The sequence below is a fragment of the Ornithodoros turicata genome, chromosome 5 (assembly GCF_037126465.1).
Source record: "Ornithodoros turicata isolate Travis chromosome 5, ASM3712646v1, whole genome shotgun sequence".
Classification (NCBI taxonomy): domain Eukaryota; kingdom Metazoa; phylum Arthropoda; class Arachnida; order Ixodida; family Argasidae; genus Ornithodoros; species Ornithodoros turicata.
The window spans coordinates 74897653-74917693 of record NC_088205.1 but is presented as its reverse complement, the minus strand read 5'-3'; the positions used below and the strand labels follow the sequence as shown (position 1 = coordinate 74917693).

The 20041-nt window shown below is 45.1% G+C and overlaps 1 protein-coding gene across 1 annotated transcript in view; it reads left to right on the top strand.

Annotated features, from left to right (window-relative positions):
- LOC135394808 (rho guanine nucleotide exchange factor 17-like) overlaps positions 1-20041 on the top strand; it is a 159899-nt gene that overhangs the window by 104555 nt on the left and 35303 nt on the right. The window contains exon 3 of the mRNA XM_064625805.1: positions 12274-12351. Coding sequence (XP_064481875.1) covers positions 12274-12351 — 78 coding nt within the window. The remainder of the gene's footprint in view (positions 1-12273; positions 12352-20041) is intronic.

Genomic DNA, 20041 nt, shown 5'->3' with positions numbered 1-20041 from the left:
GCACGACCTTGGCCATTCTTCCAAATGGCCAGAGACATTCTTCCAATTCGAAAGATCCGAACAGATACTTTTGGACTCGGAATTCGAATCGAATACACAATCACTCGCTTCGGCGTTCGACAAATCCGAATACTCGCATATAAACACGGGAATATCGACCAGCAGCGGAAAATAACGCTCACATCAAACTTATTACGTATGGCCATCAACCGTGTGCGCGGCACACTCCTCAAAACGTTTCGGTCCTGCCTTTGCACGAATATACGTATAAGGCCGTAAAACGGCTCCCAAATTGCTTCATCTTACCAAAGTTATTTTACGCGGACAGTAAGTATATAGCAGTGAAGCGCGCACGAACATAATCACGGGTCACGCGCTTCCCTGCACGGCCATTTGGAGTAGGCGTATGTGAGAAAGGAGGAAACGCAATACCTGGGGCAATTTTCTCAACGCGTGCATATCGATCTGCTGTCAATATCCGAGGTGAGGACAATACAGCGCTTGGATTGCACGCGTTTTTGGTGTGATTGCGGTTCAGAAAGTATAGCTTTTGAAATCGCGGTTTGACACGTTTGGAGTTTCGAATATCGAGGGTGCAAGATTTCGTTTCATGAGTTAGAAAGCGAGGTTTGTGTGAGGGAAGTGGTGTCGAATATTCGAAATTCCGAGTGTCTCAGCGTGCATACTATGTGGCAGTCGGGATTATATGTTGTCAAGTTCGTTGAATTCGTTCTGAATGTTCCGACTTAATGTGCGGCTCCTCTGCTGAAACCCAATTCCGCACAACGTTCTTACCAGAATAACTCTTGGTCGGGTTCCACTAAGCTTTGTTATCGTGCTATAAGTAGAGTGCAATAAAATGTTATATAATCTGTGCTAGTAGTTCCTTGTTGCGATATGTCTGCTCTTGCGTTGCTTCCGAGGTTTGTCGGAGCCTGCAAGTGGTATTAGGAGTTAAGACCGTATTAGTTTCTTCGCTCAAAGCAGGCTGGAATATTTTCCTTTGTTCTTTTTTTTTTCTTGTCTCGTAGGTGGAATGCTCGTAGCGTCGTGGTATTTATTTATCTGTAAGTACCCTTCAGGGCAGAGCACTACAGAGTGGAGTGGGTTAACACATCGAACAAAGCAAAGAAGCATCAATAACACAGCAAATACCCGGTAAATGGTGAATGATGATGTCAAAGAGGCAACAACACTTAAATAATGATGATGACGTCATGGGGGTCAAAACAGGCATTAAGATAACTAAGTACTGAAGTGCAGCATGTATGTACAGAGCTGATTGACAAAGGGAAGTATTATAGGTTACTACGGAACCTGTTCATTCCATGAAACAGTTCATTTCATTCACAGACTATTCAAATCATTCATTACATTCATCACCAATCACATCATCATGTTCATCACAAATTATTCATCAACTCATTTCATTTACTGGTTACTATTTACAATACTGCTGCTGTCATGACGTTGCACAGAGCTGAGCGAAATGCTGAGAAATAGTGAGATAAAGCAGACTTGTACGTATTTGGAGTATTGTATTTAAAATACCGTATTTTAAATACAATTTGCGGTATTTTGGTACTCTACTCAATACTTTTTGTTTTGTGTATTTGTACTCTATTTAAAATACATTTTATGGTATTTTATACTCAATACTCTAATTACATATTTTGGATCTCCCTCTCAAACTTGCTGTGTCTCGTCTTTCGATTATCTTGCTTGTTCAGTGGAAATTTCCTGAGTCCCTCGGATTTGACCTGGACATTGGAGGAGGAGGAGGAGTGTCGTTGGGAGGAACCCGAGAGGTCTGCCTGCCTGATTAGGCGGCATGTTTCTCGGGAAGGGAAAGGTGGTGGAGAGGAGGAAAGGGTGAAGTGCAAGACCGAGCGGAATCCGCTCGGGGGGAGGATAGCTGCGTCCATGGGCCGACTTCAGGGGAACTGTGCCGGCATACGCCTATTACACATCTGAGGGAAACCCAGGAAAAACCCCAGACGGCACAGCCGGCCCGCGGATTCGAACCGTGGACCTCCCAGTCTCCAAGCGCACGCGTTACCGCTGCGCCACCGGAGCTGGTAAAGGACATTGGCCCTTCTTGGAAGTCTGCATTTAGAGATCCTGCCCCGTGTGTCTTAATCCTCTGCCAGTGAGGGTTCTATTATGTGTACCCTGACGCGGTGACGCTGAATTCTGACCTCGCCGAGCGGGGACCTGCTAGAATTTTGCTTTGTTCTGGGTCACATATACTTATTGGAGTTATGTGGTATCTCTTTGTCATCTTTTTGGGACTTGTGTTTAGATGACTCCTGCCACACAGCGGCGGCTTGCGCTAGTGCGCAGGGTTTTGGTGATTCATGTAGCGACGATTTGCCGCATTGACCAGTGACCGGTGACTTTTTGCGTTCAAGGATAAATAGTATTGTGGCTTGTCGCGGAGAGAAGTAGACAGGCAGACAGCTTAGGAGGCAACAGAATCAGACTGCACACGGCTCGCTAAGAACTCGAGCCCGTGAGCTTAACCGTATTTCAAATACTTTTTGAAGTATTTTGTACTCTATCTTAATTACTTTAATTTTCATGTATTTATACTCTATCTTAATTACATTCTAACGTTAGTATTTATTATCTTATCTTAAATACATTTTTGAGTATCTTGTACATGTCTGAGATAAAGCACGGTTGCGGAAGTATAGCACCCGATTCTTCACGCCGTTCCAGGTAGAAAGCAGGACCCAATATCTTCATTACCCGGACATGAACAAAACAGGAATCCCATAGAAGTGTTGCTCGTTTTTTCGCTGTCGCTGATGAGATGTGATGAAGTGTTATACAACCTTATGAGAACATTTCCTTTTTAATGATGCGACCTTTACTGTACCGAACACTTTCGGGAGTGAGGTGCGATGAAGCAGTTACGTCTGATGTACGATTCCGGGAATGCCTTTGGTGAAGAAAGCTGTCCATTCGTTCCTGCCCCTGGCGATGAAACTCCCCATCTTGTTATTGTTGTTCCATTCGTTCGCGCAATCATCTTATGGTCTGTGCTTCCTTTTTCTGCACCCATTGACACCTTGCGGCGCCGAATGTTGTGACATCTGAGTAACTGGGCCTGTCAAAGGACTCGATGCTTCGATTGAACCCTCGCGGAGTCTATACCTTAATTGACTGCGACATTTTGTCTGTCTACATATAGTTTTTTCTGAATTATGATTTTTCCGCAGATACTATGTTTTGTCTACAGATATCTGACAATACTCATGGTACTCGTCCCTGTTGCAGCTTGGATTTGTCTTGGCGTCAGGGATCGCGTGTCATTTCATTCCGCGTTCTTTTGGTGGCAAGATACCGTAAAACCCCTTTAATGTTCGCGAGCACAGAGTTTGAGCCCTCCTTTCCGGCTGACTCTTCCTCAATAGATCCCCCCCATCCTACACACACAATTTTCACGAATTGAAAACTTGGCACAAATGTTGCAGTAGCACAGAAGTCATTTTTAACACCCTGTTTTCTTCCTATAAAACTGTTCAATAGGCCAGTAAGATGCACCATGCAAAGTAATTCACACCACAGAGTCATAATTATCGCAGAAATCGAATTTAAAGTACGCCGCAAAAAGCGACCGTGCACAACGGCGGTGAAGAGCAGTACCAGCCTGTGATCAGCCTGGAACCTCGCGCTGACGCTATAAGGAGAACGCTCGCTGATTGGTCTAGAGAAATGTTGTCTGCTACTCCTCTGTCGTCTGCTACTCGGCTGTTCGGGGTTCTGAAAAAGCCCTTCTCCTGGCTCGGTCATGATTCGGCCGCTCCTTCTATCCCCAATTCTCTGGGAGAACTGGCAAAACTGGTTTACGGCAGCAAAGGGACAAGGCGCTGACCCCGACTGACCGGCGAACCAGAACGAGTTCTCCTTATAACGTCATCGGTGACGTGGCATCATACCTTCTCCTCCTCGTGATACCCGGAGTGGCGAGTTAAGGGTGAAGGCACGGACCCATGTTTATGTGAGTTTTTTTTCTGGGAAACAAACTGCACACATCAAAACCTTTAGCGCCATTCGGTAAAATGACACACACACTTTCATCAGACGTCTTAATCTGAAATTTTTTTGGAAGGCCCTCTGTACTCCTTTAAGGTTCACGAAAATGTCGGTCAAGAACGGAGAGTTTCAAAACCATGCTGCAATCGTAAACTTTAATTTCACAGCTGGTTGCACACTTGCTAGAAGGCCTTTGAAGTTATTTTTAGCACTAGCATGCGATGTGGGCGATCCTGAGCTTAACATGAAAGCGAACGAATGAATCCGCAAATTCTCACTCCCAGAATGCGTGAAATTTTGGGGGCCCGCGAGTATGTGTCCTGTGTTTGCGAAAAATTGGTACCGCGAATGTGAAGAGATTTACAGTAGTACGATACGTACAAATATATAGGAATGACTGCTCGAAACACGACTATCAGGAATGACACTCTCTATATAACGATCTAGGCACCGGAAGTCATCCCCATATCATCGTCATCATGTATTTCTCTCTCTCTCTCTCTCTCTAGGCACCTTGTGAGGCTCGTGCCTTTTTGCGCCTGTTGCCCTCATTTTCGTGTATGCGAAATCAAATCAATCACTCAGTATATACGGTTGCATGCGTGGATTTCGACTCTCGACTTGAAACAACAGTCGTTCCTTCTCTGCCCTCTCCGTTTCGCTTTTATCGGTCTGGCACCCTTTCCCCTCACTACGCATCTCCAACAGGCTCGACTTAAAGTCACTAAATATTTACTGACTCCATCTTGACTCACCCCATAGATTAACTCTTTCCTACTTATGAGATCTGCACGTTCGTCTGACCTGATCCTCGACGTTAACTAATTGCGAATTTGACTCGTCGATCCCGAGCGAGCACTCGAGTCATCAACGGAGCAACAAAATCAGGCACGGAGGGTCCAAATCCGAATCGACCGTCGAAAAGCAGTCGCGCTCCAGCCAAGTGCACGGCGGATGCCCTCGCCCACATTCTGCGGACTCGCCGAGTCCGCCCTGCTCGACCTTGCAAGGTTCGGAAGTGTCGGCTGTGATACGTTGGAGTTCAGGTATCGGTGGTGGTGGTGCTGGTGAAAGCGCTCGCCGTTGTCAGTCTCACACAGGTAGGCAACGTCACGACTGACGCCCTGGTGGAATGTGTGTCCTGGGCCGACTTCTAAGGCAACTGTGCCGACATATGTCTGAAAGACAGCGTCGGAAGAAAGCGTCTGAGGAAAACCCAGGCAAAACACAGCTGGCACCGGGATTCGAACTCGGGTACCTCCCAGTCTCGACGTGACATGGCCAGCACGCTAACCACTGAGCCACGCGAGGTGACGCTGAGCTGCTTTCTCGGCAAAGCAAGAAATGGTGCGCCGTCGCGATCCAATCCTGATCGACCACTGAAACACGCCTTGTCCACTGCGGAAAACGAAGAAGAACGAAAAAATCGCCCCAGAGTTCACACTGACTAGTCGAATTCGACATAACTGTTCCGAAACAGCCATCGCCAGGTGTTCCTATACGTATTCCAAAACGTTCCCAATTCAGCTATAGTACGCTGATGGAACCTCCAACACATAATGACTCCTTCCGTCTCTATCACACGCAGAAGCGTTAAACAACGTTTTAACGCACTGTCCTTCATTTCGGAGTGGCCTACGGAACAGAACCGTAGCCTGCTGCGTCGTTAGCTTTCCTCCCCTTTTTTGTTCTTGCCTTTCACTCCCTTCGCCGTCCGCTAATTATGTAAATTAAGCTAATTACGCGGTTCGGCGTTGTTGTGGGACCAAAAATTCTTGAACGCAGAGCTCTCATAGCGATGCGAAATATCCGCCCAGAAAGTATCTAGCTTCGTTGAGGGTTTTGGAGAGAGAGGGTAATGGTAGAGGACAGTTGTGGGGGTTGCTACGGAGGTTTCGAAAGGATTGGTGCATGTCTCGGTGGGTTTAGGTTGCCCTGGAGATTGAGCTCTGCCGAAAGGTATTTGTACAAAAAGACAGAAAAACGGAGAGACGCCGTTATGCTCAGTTTGTCGTAGCAGTTTCGCTTTACACTGACGTCCTCGCTTTTCTTTTCACTTTCTTTTTCGTTTTCTGCTAAAGGAGTAAAGTTTTGGTTGATTCTATTTTGGTCTGGTTCCTGCCACCGACTAGGTTATACCGTCTTCTTGGAAGTGCACATAAGCAGAGAAGTAGAACGGCAGTTAGGAAAACAATCACTCAAAGGTGATTCGATGGCTATTCAGAGTAAACGGATTGGTACATTACGAGTATAGAATGAATGTGCATTGTTACGCGTATCTACGCATATATGGCTGACACAGCTTGCATGTAAATCTATTCCACGGGCATGTAAACATGGAATGCAATACTAGTTTCCGCACGCGAATACACCACCGCTGATGCAACCAAATAGTCGTTGGAAACCATCTCTAAAACAAAATACTCCAGTGTTAAACCCCGGAACCTTATCTCAGAAGGTGTGCCCAACCGCTCTGCAAACACCAGTGTCACGTGCCTTTTCGCTCCGTCGTTAATCAAACCGTGTCCCACGCAACTCTCTCTCTCTTATAATAAATGAAGCCAGCAAACACCAACATGCCGGCCTGTTTGAACAAGGGCTCGCCGTCTGCTGAGACGCCGAAAAGCGAGAATCGCCGGGGGAAAAAGCGACGGAAGACGAAAAAAAAAAAAAAAAAAAGTAGTTTTCTGTGTTTGCCGAAACGGTGCGAGCTTGATTGGTAATCTCGACCGTTCGTGTCTTGGGTGAACGGAATATTCAGCCTCTGTATGTTTCTCGAAGGGTCATGCATGTTTGAGGGGTGGTGCGTTGTGTTTGCGCGCATAAATCTGTGGACGCTATTATGAATAGCGTATACGTGTGTATGTAGGATTGATGTAGTGGGCGTGCGTGTTTTGGGAGGACTGCGGAGGCGTTGTGCGGTTTTGGTGTCCTTTGAATGATAGAAGCCGGACGTAGACGTTCGTAAAATGACTATACTCCGAGGCAACGTAAGAGCTACAGTCACAAACGTATATCTCCGCCAGCGGGTAATGTAGTCCGCACATGCGAGAGTTGAGCATACCAAACCGAGTCACGTGTTTTCTTACCGTGAATATTTTACGTGTTTGCTTTTCAATGTATTCAAACGTGCACTAAGTACGTAGTCTCCGACGAAAGTTTTCGCTACATGATCAGTGCACAAGCCACAGTTTGAAAGATGCGAGCGTACTACGTTTTCACACGTAAGCGTCGTGCGCCCGTCTAAGCCCAATCACAGACGCCCTCAGATTTGTGGGCGGAGTCGACGTGTCCCGAGGTATAGAAACCTCCATGTCAGAAAGCGGGACGCGGTCTAAATCACAACGATGTCTAACATGTGTCACGTGGTCTGTGCGTATACTGTGGCGTTGTAGTGATGAGGTGCTTTCACTTGCATTACTATTTATTATTATTGCCATTAATATTGTTATTATTATTATTCAGGTGATTGATTGATTGCCCACTTGATTGCCGGGTCCTGCCCACAAACCGTTATGGTATAGGTGGACCTTATGACATGTACAAACGATTTCACAGACGGTAATAAAACTTCCAATTCCAATTATTCCCTCGATCCGTAGATAATATTCTGGCTGATTGTCATGAATGTGAATTTATGAATTTCGTCTCGTAATCGGGACGCCCTAGCTTGAGTCTCAACTTCAACCGTCCATCACGTCCATCGTGTTTTTTTTGTAATAATAATCGCATTTCAGACGCAATAAACATAACATTACGCGCTATGCGGGCCAGAATAAAATGCATTATTTCGTTGCTTGGTACTTAAAGGGCACGCAATTAGAAGAAGACGCTCATATAGTCACAGTTGCTCCACGGCGCTAACACGGGATTCGGAGAAGTATCTTTCACTTATATTCGACTCGCGAACGTACTCCCAGGGCGATTCGTGTGCGATGGTATGGCGATAGAACGCCCCCGGGAATATACCAACGCAGTGGAGCAGTGCGCCGCAAACGTAGCTATAGTCACGTACCTTTAATAAGCGAACATCGGGTCCTTCACCTGGCCATCGGTTCCTTACTGGCGGCTTTGTCTCAGACCATATGGGTCCCATGAGACGACCAGCAATATGGGAGAGCTGTTATGTAGGGACCTCTCAAGTATATAGAGAGGCGAGAACTACTTTAGCGGACGCCATGTGATTGGGGAGAAAGATGTTAGAAATGGTTTCCCGCGGTGGTGTTGCATGATGACACGTTACAGTAACGAAATACAGTACGTGTGCTCGTATCTTCATCTGTGTCGTAATCGGAAAGTTGACGGAAATATCTCCGTTAATTAGTCCCTTAATTGAGCAAAAATACGGTTTCCTAGTAGCAGCCCCGTCGACTAATCCAGTGACCAAAGTAAAAGCGTCCTAAGTCAACTCCCCCTTTTCATGAAAATGTGTTGCAGCTAAAAAGAAACATCCTATAAGCTACGCGAAGCTTATACAGGGTGTTTCACAAAAAATGAACCAAAGGTTAGAAAAAAAAAAAAGTTCATCGCACACCAAAAAGACAGGTCCCGCGTCGTTCTTTTGCAAACCCGAAAGTTAATCTTTGGAGCTGAGGAAAAAAAAAAAAGAAAAAGGATCCGTTAGAGGTACAAAGTTGCAATCAACGGGTTTCGTGTCGTTGTATCGCACGCTACAACATTCTCATTAACATTTTGGCTCTAATCCTTATAATTAAAAAACTCATTAATTAATTTTTGCTTTAATTAATTAGTTACAAAACAAAAATAGGTTCAGTATCCTTACACCACTGGTAACACTGTGCAGTCCGTCTTTTTGATGTGCAATGAACTTTTTAAAAAAAAACTTTGGCTTATTTTTCGTGAAACACCCCGTATAGTGACTGTAGGTTATACGGCCAGGACGACATAATCTGGAAGAGAGTATGTAACTACAAGAATGACTAATTACCTAAAGTTCGTTTATTAACTATTTATTTTGGGGAATTCGGGCAAAGGTGGGGATAGCAGATTGGGATATAATGCTCGTTGAAAGCCATTATATTTGTTAAAGAATTCTGAAACGAGAACGTACGTTGAAATATCCATAGCCGAATTTCGCTAATTTTGCAAATAAGCCGAAACCAAAAGCGCCCGCCTCAGGAGCACTGGACCTTCGCCGTTGGAGGCTTATCTGGCCAGGAGATTAGCATCTACTCCAGCCGCCTCTGTTGCACCAAAGCACGTGACCCTCTGACGTGAAATGAGTGCTGTCCACGACCTACTAGATTACAACGACCATATCCTAGGCACCCCTTCACAAGCGCCGCATTTAGAAGTAGCGGTGGCGCTGCTCATCGGCCCAGCTATTGCTTACTCAATTTCTGCAATACTTTGTACTTCAGCTTACCTTAGTATAATTGCGCAAGCGGCGGATGTCCCACGGGAGTTGCTTCTTCCTATATATAGTTGATTATCATCATTATTCTGCGCGTTTTCATAGGATAGGAGCTGTTGTTGTCGTCTGCTACGGTACTGGTGGTGGTGGTGGTGGCGAAGGGGCTTGCCGTTGTCGGCCTCACGTATGTGGGCAACGTCACGACTGACGCCCTGGGGAAATGCGTCCTGGGCCGACTTCTAGGGGAACTGTGCTCGTACTGTGCTACGGTACTGGTGCGTCCGCTTCTGCATGTTCAAAATTCAAATTTCTGTTGTCCAATCATGATACAGATCTCGTGGGCCGATGAGTAGCGGTTTCGGTTTCGGCCCTGACGACACCTGTGCGAGTTGTTTTCTTTTCACAGCTATTTTGTGGGGGTGTTGCAAGATATCTTTCGAGGGTATTGGGTGTGTGCGTGTGTGTGTGTGGGGGGGGGTGCTTTGAAAATCCCAGGAGCTGTAAAGCAGTTGCTGGCGTTTATACTTGTACTGAGACTACTGTACCACCGGCGGGGTTCCTCCTGCAGTATAACCACGGTCTCTCAATATTGAGAGACCATGGTATAACTGCCTATACGGTGGATAATACAAGAGACGACACCGTGGTTATTTATGCTGAGTTACTACTAGCGACCACCTCTTTGTCGCAATTTTGTAAAGCGAGCTTTTTTTTTTTGCCAGCCATCCTATCGTAGTTGGGCATATTCCCTGCACAATGTAACTCCCGACATGTCGGAAGAGAATATCGATCAAACGATCCAGCGATAATATGATAGATGCCAGATTCGACGGGGCAGGGCAGATGGCAGCAGTTGGTGGAAGACCTAGCGCAGCTGAAACTGTATCTGCTTTCGATCAAAGTCCTGTTCGGTTATGCTCTACATCTTCTTTGTTTCGGCTCATCCGTCTCTGATATTTTGTTCAAACCCACCGTCATTGTCGTGACAGGTACGTGGATGCATAGCTACCATGATCGCTTTCCTTCAATTCCTAAGCGTGAACTTCATATGTGGGAGCGCCCTATCGTAAAAATGAAGAAGTTTCCACCATTTTTTTTTGGGGGGGGGGGGGTGAGATTGAAAAAACTGTGATGACACACTCGCATAAGAGTGCGAGTAAAGTGAGAGTGAAGTGTGAATGAAAACATTTGGCATGTCGTGCCACGTATCGTGGCAACATGCCCGTGGAAAGTGACCACTGCACTACCGCGTAACTTCTGCTGTTTTATCACTTCCCTGAACCAACCAAACGTTTGATCAAATGAAGCTTACTAGAGATGCAACTGGCAAGGTAATGCGTATAAAACTGATGAAAACGTATGTTCTTTTTTATTAGGTACTTGTTTTTTACGATCGATGAATGGCGCTATACTGACGAGGCATTCCATTTGAAATGCAGATTCTGGTGTTATGTGTGCCCGTGGGGGGCATGTGGGAAATTGAAAATCCATGCAGCGGTGGTATGACAGCACCCATCTTTCTTCCACGTGTTTTTTTTTTTTTTTTGTTCAATCCAGCACACTACATTACACATTCTTGAACACGCCATAAGGTGACTCCTCGATCGTTCTATCCAAATCCTATTCCGCCCAGTTTATTTTTCTCTTCCTCCGAGCTTCTCTAAGACGAGTTGAAAACAGTTCAGTACACAAAGCGCGCGCACAAAGAATGATCCCGTCTTTGCAGATGCATCTCTGGACATAGCAGAATCGTGTGTGGGCAGAGCGTTGTGGCAGTTCGTGCAATGAACACGGCAAAAAGAAAGGGTAAAATATAATCCGAACATTCGCTTTCGATTTTCCGCGTAGACACCGAAAAAATTACGACTACTGTTCGTCGTTAGATGGCGCATTGGGACGTAGATGTAATGATATTGCTCCAGCAGGGCCTCTGCCATTCACCGAAGTGTGTCGTCTGCATAAGTGGCGCGTTGCAGACGATGGCGATGGGGCTGCCAAATCGTGCGTTAGTTGTTCTGCATTTTAAATGTTTCGCCAGTATGAATTCGTCTGCCTGTGTATATAGTACAGAACGCATTTCTGCTGCTCGGGCGTGCTTATCTTTTTATTATCAGGTTTTGTTTTTGTTATCATTCGTGTATTTCTGGGTTTGTTGCCTAACTCGTGAGTGAAGCGGAGGAATGAGTTTTTGTTTCGCGCTGTGCCGCAACGCAAAATATTGCGGGCTGTAGGCAAATATGTTGCTGCATTCCTAGCAATCGATATATATGCGATGTTCAGTCCCCTTTCATGTACATGTAACGTCGGGAATCCGCATGACAATAAATATTTCAATTGAAATATTTGAATATAGCTTTAGATGTAGATGCTTAAATAATGCGTATCCGTAATGCTATCCTGAATTTCCTACCTCAAGGCCTTTATGGCATTGTCTTCTTTCTATGGAAGGTGGAATACGAAATTATTCTACTGCATGAATGAAGTACGTGCAGCTCTGTTGTTCGATCGTCTTTCTAATGTAATCAGTCGCATCGTGTTCTGTGGAAGACGTGTCCAGAAAACAAATAAAAAAAAAAAGAAAGAAGAAGAAGACGAAAAGATTCTTTAGTGCAAGTGGCTTGACCACATATCTCTCCAGATTTATCTTTGCCATGCGTACAACTAAATTCCATATGTCTTCTAACTTTCACGCGTCTGCGGCGTCGCGATGGTAATTGCCACAGTAGCCTGTCAATTATTGATAACGAGTGTGTAGTGGAAAAGCCTGGGAAAGGAAATACTTGTAAAGCCCTTTTTTTTATATCTGTGTATCAGCGAGTTTAATCAGTAATTTAATGCCTTCATTTCATCTCTTTCAGGATACACGAACACATGTGGTCGGAGAACTGTACGACACCGAAAAATCTTACGTGGAATCCCTTCAGATCCTCGTTAATGTAAGTATATTCGTGTCTTCTTCTTTGCTTTTTCCGCTTTCGTGCGAAATAGCCTCGTAAAACAGGCCGACATTGCATCGAGGAGTGAATTGCGCAACGTCCACTTCCGCACGTGCGCGTTGGAATGACATTTCCAATGGCGGCGAAGCTTGCAGACGACATTTCGAGACACGATGAAAAAAGCTGGCAGAAGACAAGAAAACAACGGGTGAAATTGGGTAATGGGAGTCTGTCTTACAGCACTTAAGACCCCCGTTTTATTGCCTCTCCAAGATAAGGAAGAAGCTGCTCCTTCTATACCTCGTGGGAGAAATAAGCAGAAAATACAAACAACGAACGTGTCAGCTCGTTGAAGATGTAAAATACAAAAAAAAAAAAAAAAAAAGAGAGGGAGAGAGAGGAAGCAAAGAGAAGATCACAAATGCGACCGTAATGGCAGAGCCGAAATCTGTCGTCTGCTTGTCTCGCGCGGGCCAGTGAACGATATTGAACAACTGCTACTAGACACCTTCGAAATGCTCTTTCACTTCCGTGAAATTGGATTACGTCCACTTTCCAGGAGTTGCCTGTCGATGCCACGGGACAGTAGCCGTTTCATTTTGTGCGTGTCCGGTCTGGTAGCAAAAACCGTCACAATCCTTGGTTTGTCTTGGCTGCTGTCTTATAGCATTTCGTTTCGCCGGCATCTGCGACGAACGATTTCGGTTTCGAGTCCTCGTGCGCTTTGAAACCTCCTAGATTACACACAATGTGTATACTTTTATTTAAATGACTATTTTTATGTAGATTGATTGCGCGATTATGTGGCACTAGGACAAACTTAGAAACACCATCTGAGGAAAGACAGCTGTTGAACAAGGTCATAATCATTTCGAGGAAGTGACACTTAACACGGTTCTAAAATTTCTTCATCCATCAAGTAGACTACCAGGAACCATCATGCACAATATTTTCGCTGTTTTGTCACTGCGCAATTAAATCTATAAAAACGCCGTGAAAAAAGCAGCCATGAGCACAGCCCGATCGGTCACGACGTAAACACGTCCTTGTGACGTGGAATCACTGTAACGAGCAGCCGCAAGGTCTTATTTCCCACTCAGAATTCGTCTGCTGAGGACACGGTACGGCGCTACTTGTGGTGGGCCTTCTACGTTACGAAGTGACGTCAGCAATGGCTTTAAAAAGTGGAGGAGGGTTTCTAGAGGATGCGAAGATGGAAGCCCTCTCTCTAGCACTAGGGGTCAGTTATGAAACCGTTCTTACGCAAGCGCCATTGCTACTTATTGCACAGTACGCCACAACCAAAAACGAAAAAAAAAATATGGAGTGGGCCTTTACTGCTTCCTTAACCCTCGCATGGGCAGCTAAAAGCTGAATCACACACACGATCACAAGTCGTTGATAAGGTCCGAAGCGTAGAGAAAGCAGAGGAGCACAGAGGTGACGGCCCACCGGGTCGGCTGAGGAACGGGACCCAGTAAGGTACCTAATGTTAGAGTGCTGTAGCCAAGTTGGAATACACGACGACAGAGGGCATCACGATGTAGAAGGTGTTGCCGGCAATATAGGATGCAGTGGGGAATATCAGCCGCCCCACCACGCCACAGCTACTACAGAGGAGAGAATAGAAGCAGCGGTGTGCTGGCGACGTTCAGACGAAGGCGGTGAAAGAGCGGTTCCTCGTGACGAGTGCAACGACACGTAATAAAGAAGTCCACCGAGGGGGTCTATTGATTGCAGGTGACTGTTGTATGAGGTAGCCTCAGCTCTCAACGCTCGGGCACGAGCAGCACACCGGCAGCGGATGGACAGTCGACAGACAGAAACAGTAAGGGGCAGATGTACAGTGGCATGAGTCGTAACTTGTGCTGCAAGTCGTGCAGTCGCATCTGCGCGTCAGTTACTGGATAGGTGAAGGGGAGGAAGTCACTGAAAAGGCTAGCCACCTGTAGGACTCGAACCCACCTCTTCTGGAATACCGGTCCAGGGCCAATTGATGTTCTCAGGCTGGAACACATAGAAGGGACAAATACACACAAAGCCTCAAGTGCCTAAGAAATTAATGATGAAGGAAGGAATTTTATTATAATTTATTATATATATTATAATAAATATAATATTATATATATATATATATATATATATATATATATATATATATAGATACTCATGGAACGATGCGACAGCACCAGAGGACACGTGTTTCGCCGTGTTTGCGGCTCGTCGGCCCTGGGTAGCTGCGCATCGTTCGGGATTGGCAAACCAGGGGTCACTCAGCGAGCGATATATATATATATATATATATATATATATATATATATATAATAAATAATATATTATAAATATATATAATTTATTATAATTTTATTATATAATTTCTTAGGCACTTGAGGCTTTGTGTGTATTTGTCCCTTCTATGTGTTCCAGCCGCGGAACATCAATTACTGGATAGGCCCACATGACCGGGAATCCATTGCAGAGAAAGAACGTGACCATTGGCACAGAGCCGATTGTATGCCTGGAACCCTGGATGATCATGCTGGGTAGGTCACGTATGATCGTGTTTCGGGAAGACAAAAGAACGAGGGACGCCCTCTGTTGTCTGCAGAGAGAAATTGTGATTGACACACCTTCCAGAAATCATAAGGGGAGATGCTGGTAGAAAAGCCGGGAAAGCGAGAAATGAGGGAAGGCAAAGAATTTCTGAAAAAGAAGAAAGAAAATAATTTCTGAATTTGAAGAAGAGGCGGTCCCCTCTCCCATCGCACACGTCCGGCAGCCGCCATGATTGATGTGGCCACAGCTCTTTAACGCGTGAACGCTACTCCACCTCGACATTCCTGGTATCCAGTTAAATCCAGGTCGTGTTTTTTTTTTTTTTTTCTTTTTGTTGGCTCCATGTGTGAAGTGCCCTTCTGCTATCATCGGGTGTGCTTGGGGTGAGGCTGGAACATACAAAGGGACAAACACAACATAAGCCTCGAGGTGCCTGCGGACATGAACAGTCGAAATATGGCAGTCGTCGAAAAAGCCAGGCAGCGGCGGGATTTGAACCACGCATCTCTCAAGTACGATCTCGATTGTGTCGTACGAATGTGTGTGCGTGAAAGGAGAACTGTGGGAGAGAATGTGAGAGTGAATGCATGTCCCGACATGTGAGGACGGAGCACGCGGAAGGGCTATCAGCTCAGTTGTTGACGTGGCCCTCTTGGTTTCTAGGGGTTATGAGAGTTAACTTGAGGTCGCGGGTAATGAAGGTCTACGGCCAGACGGGAATAGAACATCAGTACATCGCAGGATGCGACGTCAAACGAATACTTTCTGGAATACTCGACGAGCAGAGCAGACGGATGGGCCCGTTGTCTAGCGGAAGGACCAGCACCCGGCGGCGCAGTCATCAAGCTCCTCCTGGCCATTGGTGCGCCTGAAACGTTCCAGCCGAAACCCGTTATACTTTACGCAATTTAGAGCGTCGGGCCCTTGGGCATATAGGAGCACACGTCTCCATAGCTTTCTTCCCACGATGAAAACAAATTACGTAACTCAAAAGATAATAAGCGCATATCCCACGTGATGCATGCTGTAAAGGGGGGGCGGAGAGCTGAACGAACAGCTCCGTTATGTAATACCAACTTCGTAATTTAATTTCGCGCTTCGCAATGTCGGATTATGCTGCAGTCTATTTCAAAACACTCGTCTAACTCTCTTTTCTTTTCTTTCTTTTCCATCACCGTGTATTTGTGTGTCCAAACGCAGACAGTTTAATAACGTCTTCGAATCAGGCCCGTCTCCCCCCTTTTTTTTCTCTCTCTATTTCGATGCTGTTTATATTGCTATGCGTTAGACAAACTTCGAAGTGGAAGCGTCTACGTCGCGGTTGTGTTATCTCTTTTGCTCTCTGACAAGTCGAACCGATCTCGAAGTGGCAGATTGTTTGTCTCTCTCTATCATCCGGTTGGTCTTTCTGTTCTGTTTGCCGTGTCTTTTCGGATGGTGGTATCTGTTACGTCGCAACTTCTTCGATTCGTCTGCGTTCCGGTTAAGGAGCACGGAAAGTATTTGTTAAGTGAGTTCTGGCAAAATCAATTGCCGGTGAAAGAACGAGGATTGTGGAAGTTCCGAGGCGGTTATCTTGGAGAAAGCCGTGCGGGTGAAACGGTAAAAACATAGGCAAGGCGCCTTTCCTTATCTGAAGTATATCACCGTGCTACGTGCATCCCAGCTATATTAGTATAAAAATTATTTCCGCTTCCGTATCTTTATCTTTTGTCATGGGTTTGTCATGGTATTAGTTAGTTTTTCGTGTTAGTTTGTCATGGGTTTAGGACTTTTGTTTTGTTTCGAATGACGGATCGACTATTAATTTGTTTATTTTATTTTATTTATTCTTCTGCAGAGAATGTACGTCGGTATGCGGGCCTGTCTAAGCTCGAAGTCTTGTGTCTCTTGGCCCAGCGTCAGCAGCAGATGTTATGACATGACGACATATATACAGCGTGGTGTACTGGTTACCAGTCAGAATCACATACAGGGATCTCGAGCACAGAAAAGAAAGAAATGAGCATTCTTTATATGAACGTGACGAAACTGCTACACCCCAGAATTATTGTAATAGTACTTGTGTCTAAAAAAAAATGATAATAATAATTCTCGTCGTCGTCTCAGCAGTATCGACGAACGGCAATTTCGTTGAATAACTGCGGTACGCAGCAACAACGGCGGAAGGGTTCCGTATCTGGTGAATGTACGGAGAACGTCAAAATGCACCCTTACAATAGAGAGTTTTAGTGAAACGTAGAAGTTGCACGATAACGTTTCCGAAAACATGATATGCCAACTGCCTGATTCCTTTGCGGTGGGTGAGATAATGTTGCTGATTGAGTGACAGCGATATGGAATCGGAGGTGCTTACAATATCCTAAAACTCCCTGTCGTAGATCACGCTTAGTTGGCATCAGAAACGGTTTAGTGCAACGGTGTACTTAAGTGGGTTTTGTAAGTTAAGGAGCGCTATTCGCTCCGAGATCAAACGGTGTCTGCGCGCGGCGGAGAAACAATGAACTACCATAGTCTGGATAGCTTCCTCGTGTCGTCTGCTTTTGCACGTTTATTCCGCGTTTAGTGCAGTATTGGTGAAGTATTGGGGAACCGAACGGTATCTTATCATAGCGGCACAAGTGGTCTTCCGGTATACATACACAAGAATTACGGAAAAGAACCATCATAACTCCTGACGTCGACCGGCGTGTTATAGATATTAGAAAGCTGACGGTGTCGCCTCCATAGGTCGATCTTGCAGCGAATAGAGGGCGGGGATCTGAGCGTTCCACGTGGGATGGGTTGGCATATACCACACTCTTTAAGCGTCTCATTAGCAGACTGTTGAGTTTTCGTTTCCACGTTTCACAGCAATGGACAAAAATCATTATCCTTTATCTTACTACACTGTGCCCTAAACTCTCAAATCTCATGGCCTAATATGCGAGTGAGGAACGGAACGCAAATTATTATTTTTAAAAATTTCATGTTAGCGCCGCGAAGCAACTGTGGCTATGAGCGACGTACAGACGGGGACAGCTGGAGAGAGGACAGCAGGAAGGAGTGGGGGACAGGAGGGGGGTTAGTATGCGTCCTGGGCCGATTTCAGGGGGAACTGTACCGACACTCGTCTGGAAAGTCTTCCGAAAGCCCAGGGTAAACCTCAGACAGCGCAGCCGGTGGTAAGATTCGAACCCACCGCCTCTCAAGTCTTCAGTGCGACCTTGGCTACCACCAACGAGCCTTAACCGTTTATTGTGTGAATAAAAAAGTTATGCGAAAAAAAATCGTCGATTTATTATTTTTCTCTTTATATCAACAATTCTAACACCGCGGCACCATTGTTTGCATCTGCCTTGCGGCTTTTGTCGAGTTTACACTTGGTACGAAATATGGCACCTCATGCAATCCGGCGCATATTTCAGCCCACAAGCAAAACAAAAAAGAAACGCTTTTTACTTTTATAAAGAGCCATCGTGAAGCGTACGAACGATATTATTTAGCTTACCTATATTTAGGAGTGCCACTGAATTAGCCCTAACCCGTATATGAAGCAGTTTGGTTCGTGGATGAACCCCTAGTGATTTCACACGCTCCGCCATATGAGAGTGTCGGATTATAGGTCACTGATGCGGCTGTTCAGATCTCGCCATGAAATTCCATGGCATGTATTGGATGGTGTATATTCGAATTTCAAATCGAAACGATGTCTCTTTCCAACCGAATATATTCGAATAACTCCGATGCTGCAGTCGAAAGCCCCCAAACGCCAGGAGAGACTGTATGTAGAACAAAATTTATCAATTTATTTATATCATAGTAGCCCATGGGTCCTAATGGACAGTACATGGGGGGTGAGAACACTGCGATACTAATTAAGAAAGGAATGTTTACTACACACAGTTTTATACAATACTAAAGTGTGATAGAACAGTGTACACCGTGTTACAATAAAAAAAAGAAACAGAAGAAAAAACATGAATGCGTACAGAAAAAAGTATAAACACAATAAATCAACAACACTATACATACGTTGATGTGAGTTATGATCATGATACAAGAGTGAGGATTTGCTTGCGGAAGGTACGCTTATCGTCGATGAGTGCAGGGTTAGGGGGGGGAGGTCGTCCCAGCCATTCACAGTGTTACAAAAGAATGAGTTCGGGAACAAATTAGTGTTTCAATTGAAGCGTTTAACTTTGTTGGGGTGCGTAACAATGCGTGGGAAAATAACTTCGGAACGAGAGATGGGGTGGAAATGAGCGGAGAAATCTGTGATATAGCGATAACTTTGTTATGCAGCGCCGATGTTCCAGAAGAGAAAGACAAAAATTGTGTTTTAGTGTTGGTACCGACATAAGTGACGAGTAATGGTTAGCGATGAAGCGAGTTGTTCTGTTTTGAATAGACTCTCCCCCCCCCTTTTTTTTTGCTATAGTCGTGACGATGCCCACTTGATTGCGGCCAACAACGGCAAGCTACTTCGACTCCCCCCCCTCCCCCCTTTGAATAGATTCATGCGAATCGATAAGGTATCGTTGTGGACGAAAATGAGTGCCGAATGAAAACTCACTTGCTTCATAAGAAGATCCATGTGCTTAAATCATGGGCAGGGAAGTATTCGTAGGAATATTTTACAGCACAAAAGCACGAAACAAGTTTTTAACGAGATTCTCTGAAGCTCCCCGCGACTATCTATATAGAAAAAAAGAAGAAAAAAGCCTTTCAACGAAACCGACGATCAGTCAGAAATAGTATGTATGCACAATCCACAAAGTCAACGTAGCAACATAGAAACTCACTGGTACGAAAACAATTTAGCGGAACGTAATGCAATTAGGAATCAGAACCAGAATACGAAATAACAAAGGCTACTGAATTGGAACTATATGACGAGGACGAACAGTGATTTCGAAGAAATTTTGCGCCTGCGTACATTAATTGGATTAAGAAAAGGATTCGTCTGCAGCAATGTTTCGTTAGAAAAAAAGAAAGTGGTTCGCAGAATGTCTTTCGTGATTTTTATTTCACTGTTTTCTTTTTCTTCGAATTCCGTCGCACAAAGGGCTGAGGATGGTAATAAGACATGAACGACATTGTGTCTATAACGAATGAAATGTCACAAAAGCGGCGGTGGAGCATCACAGTTGCA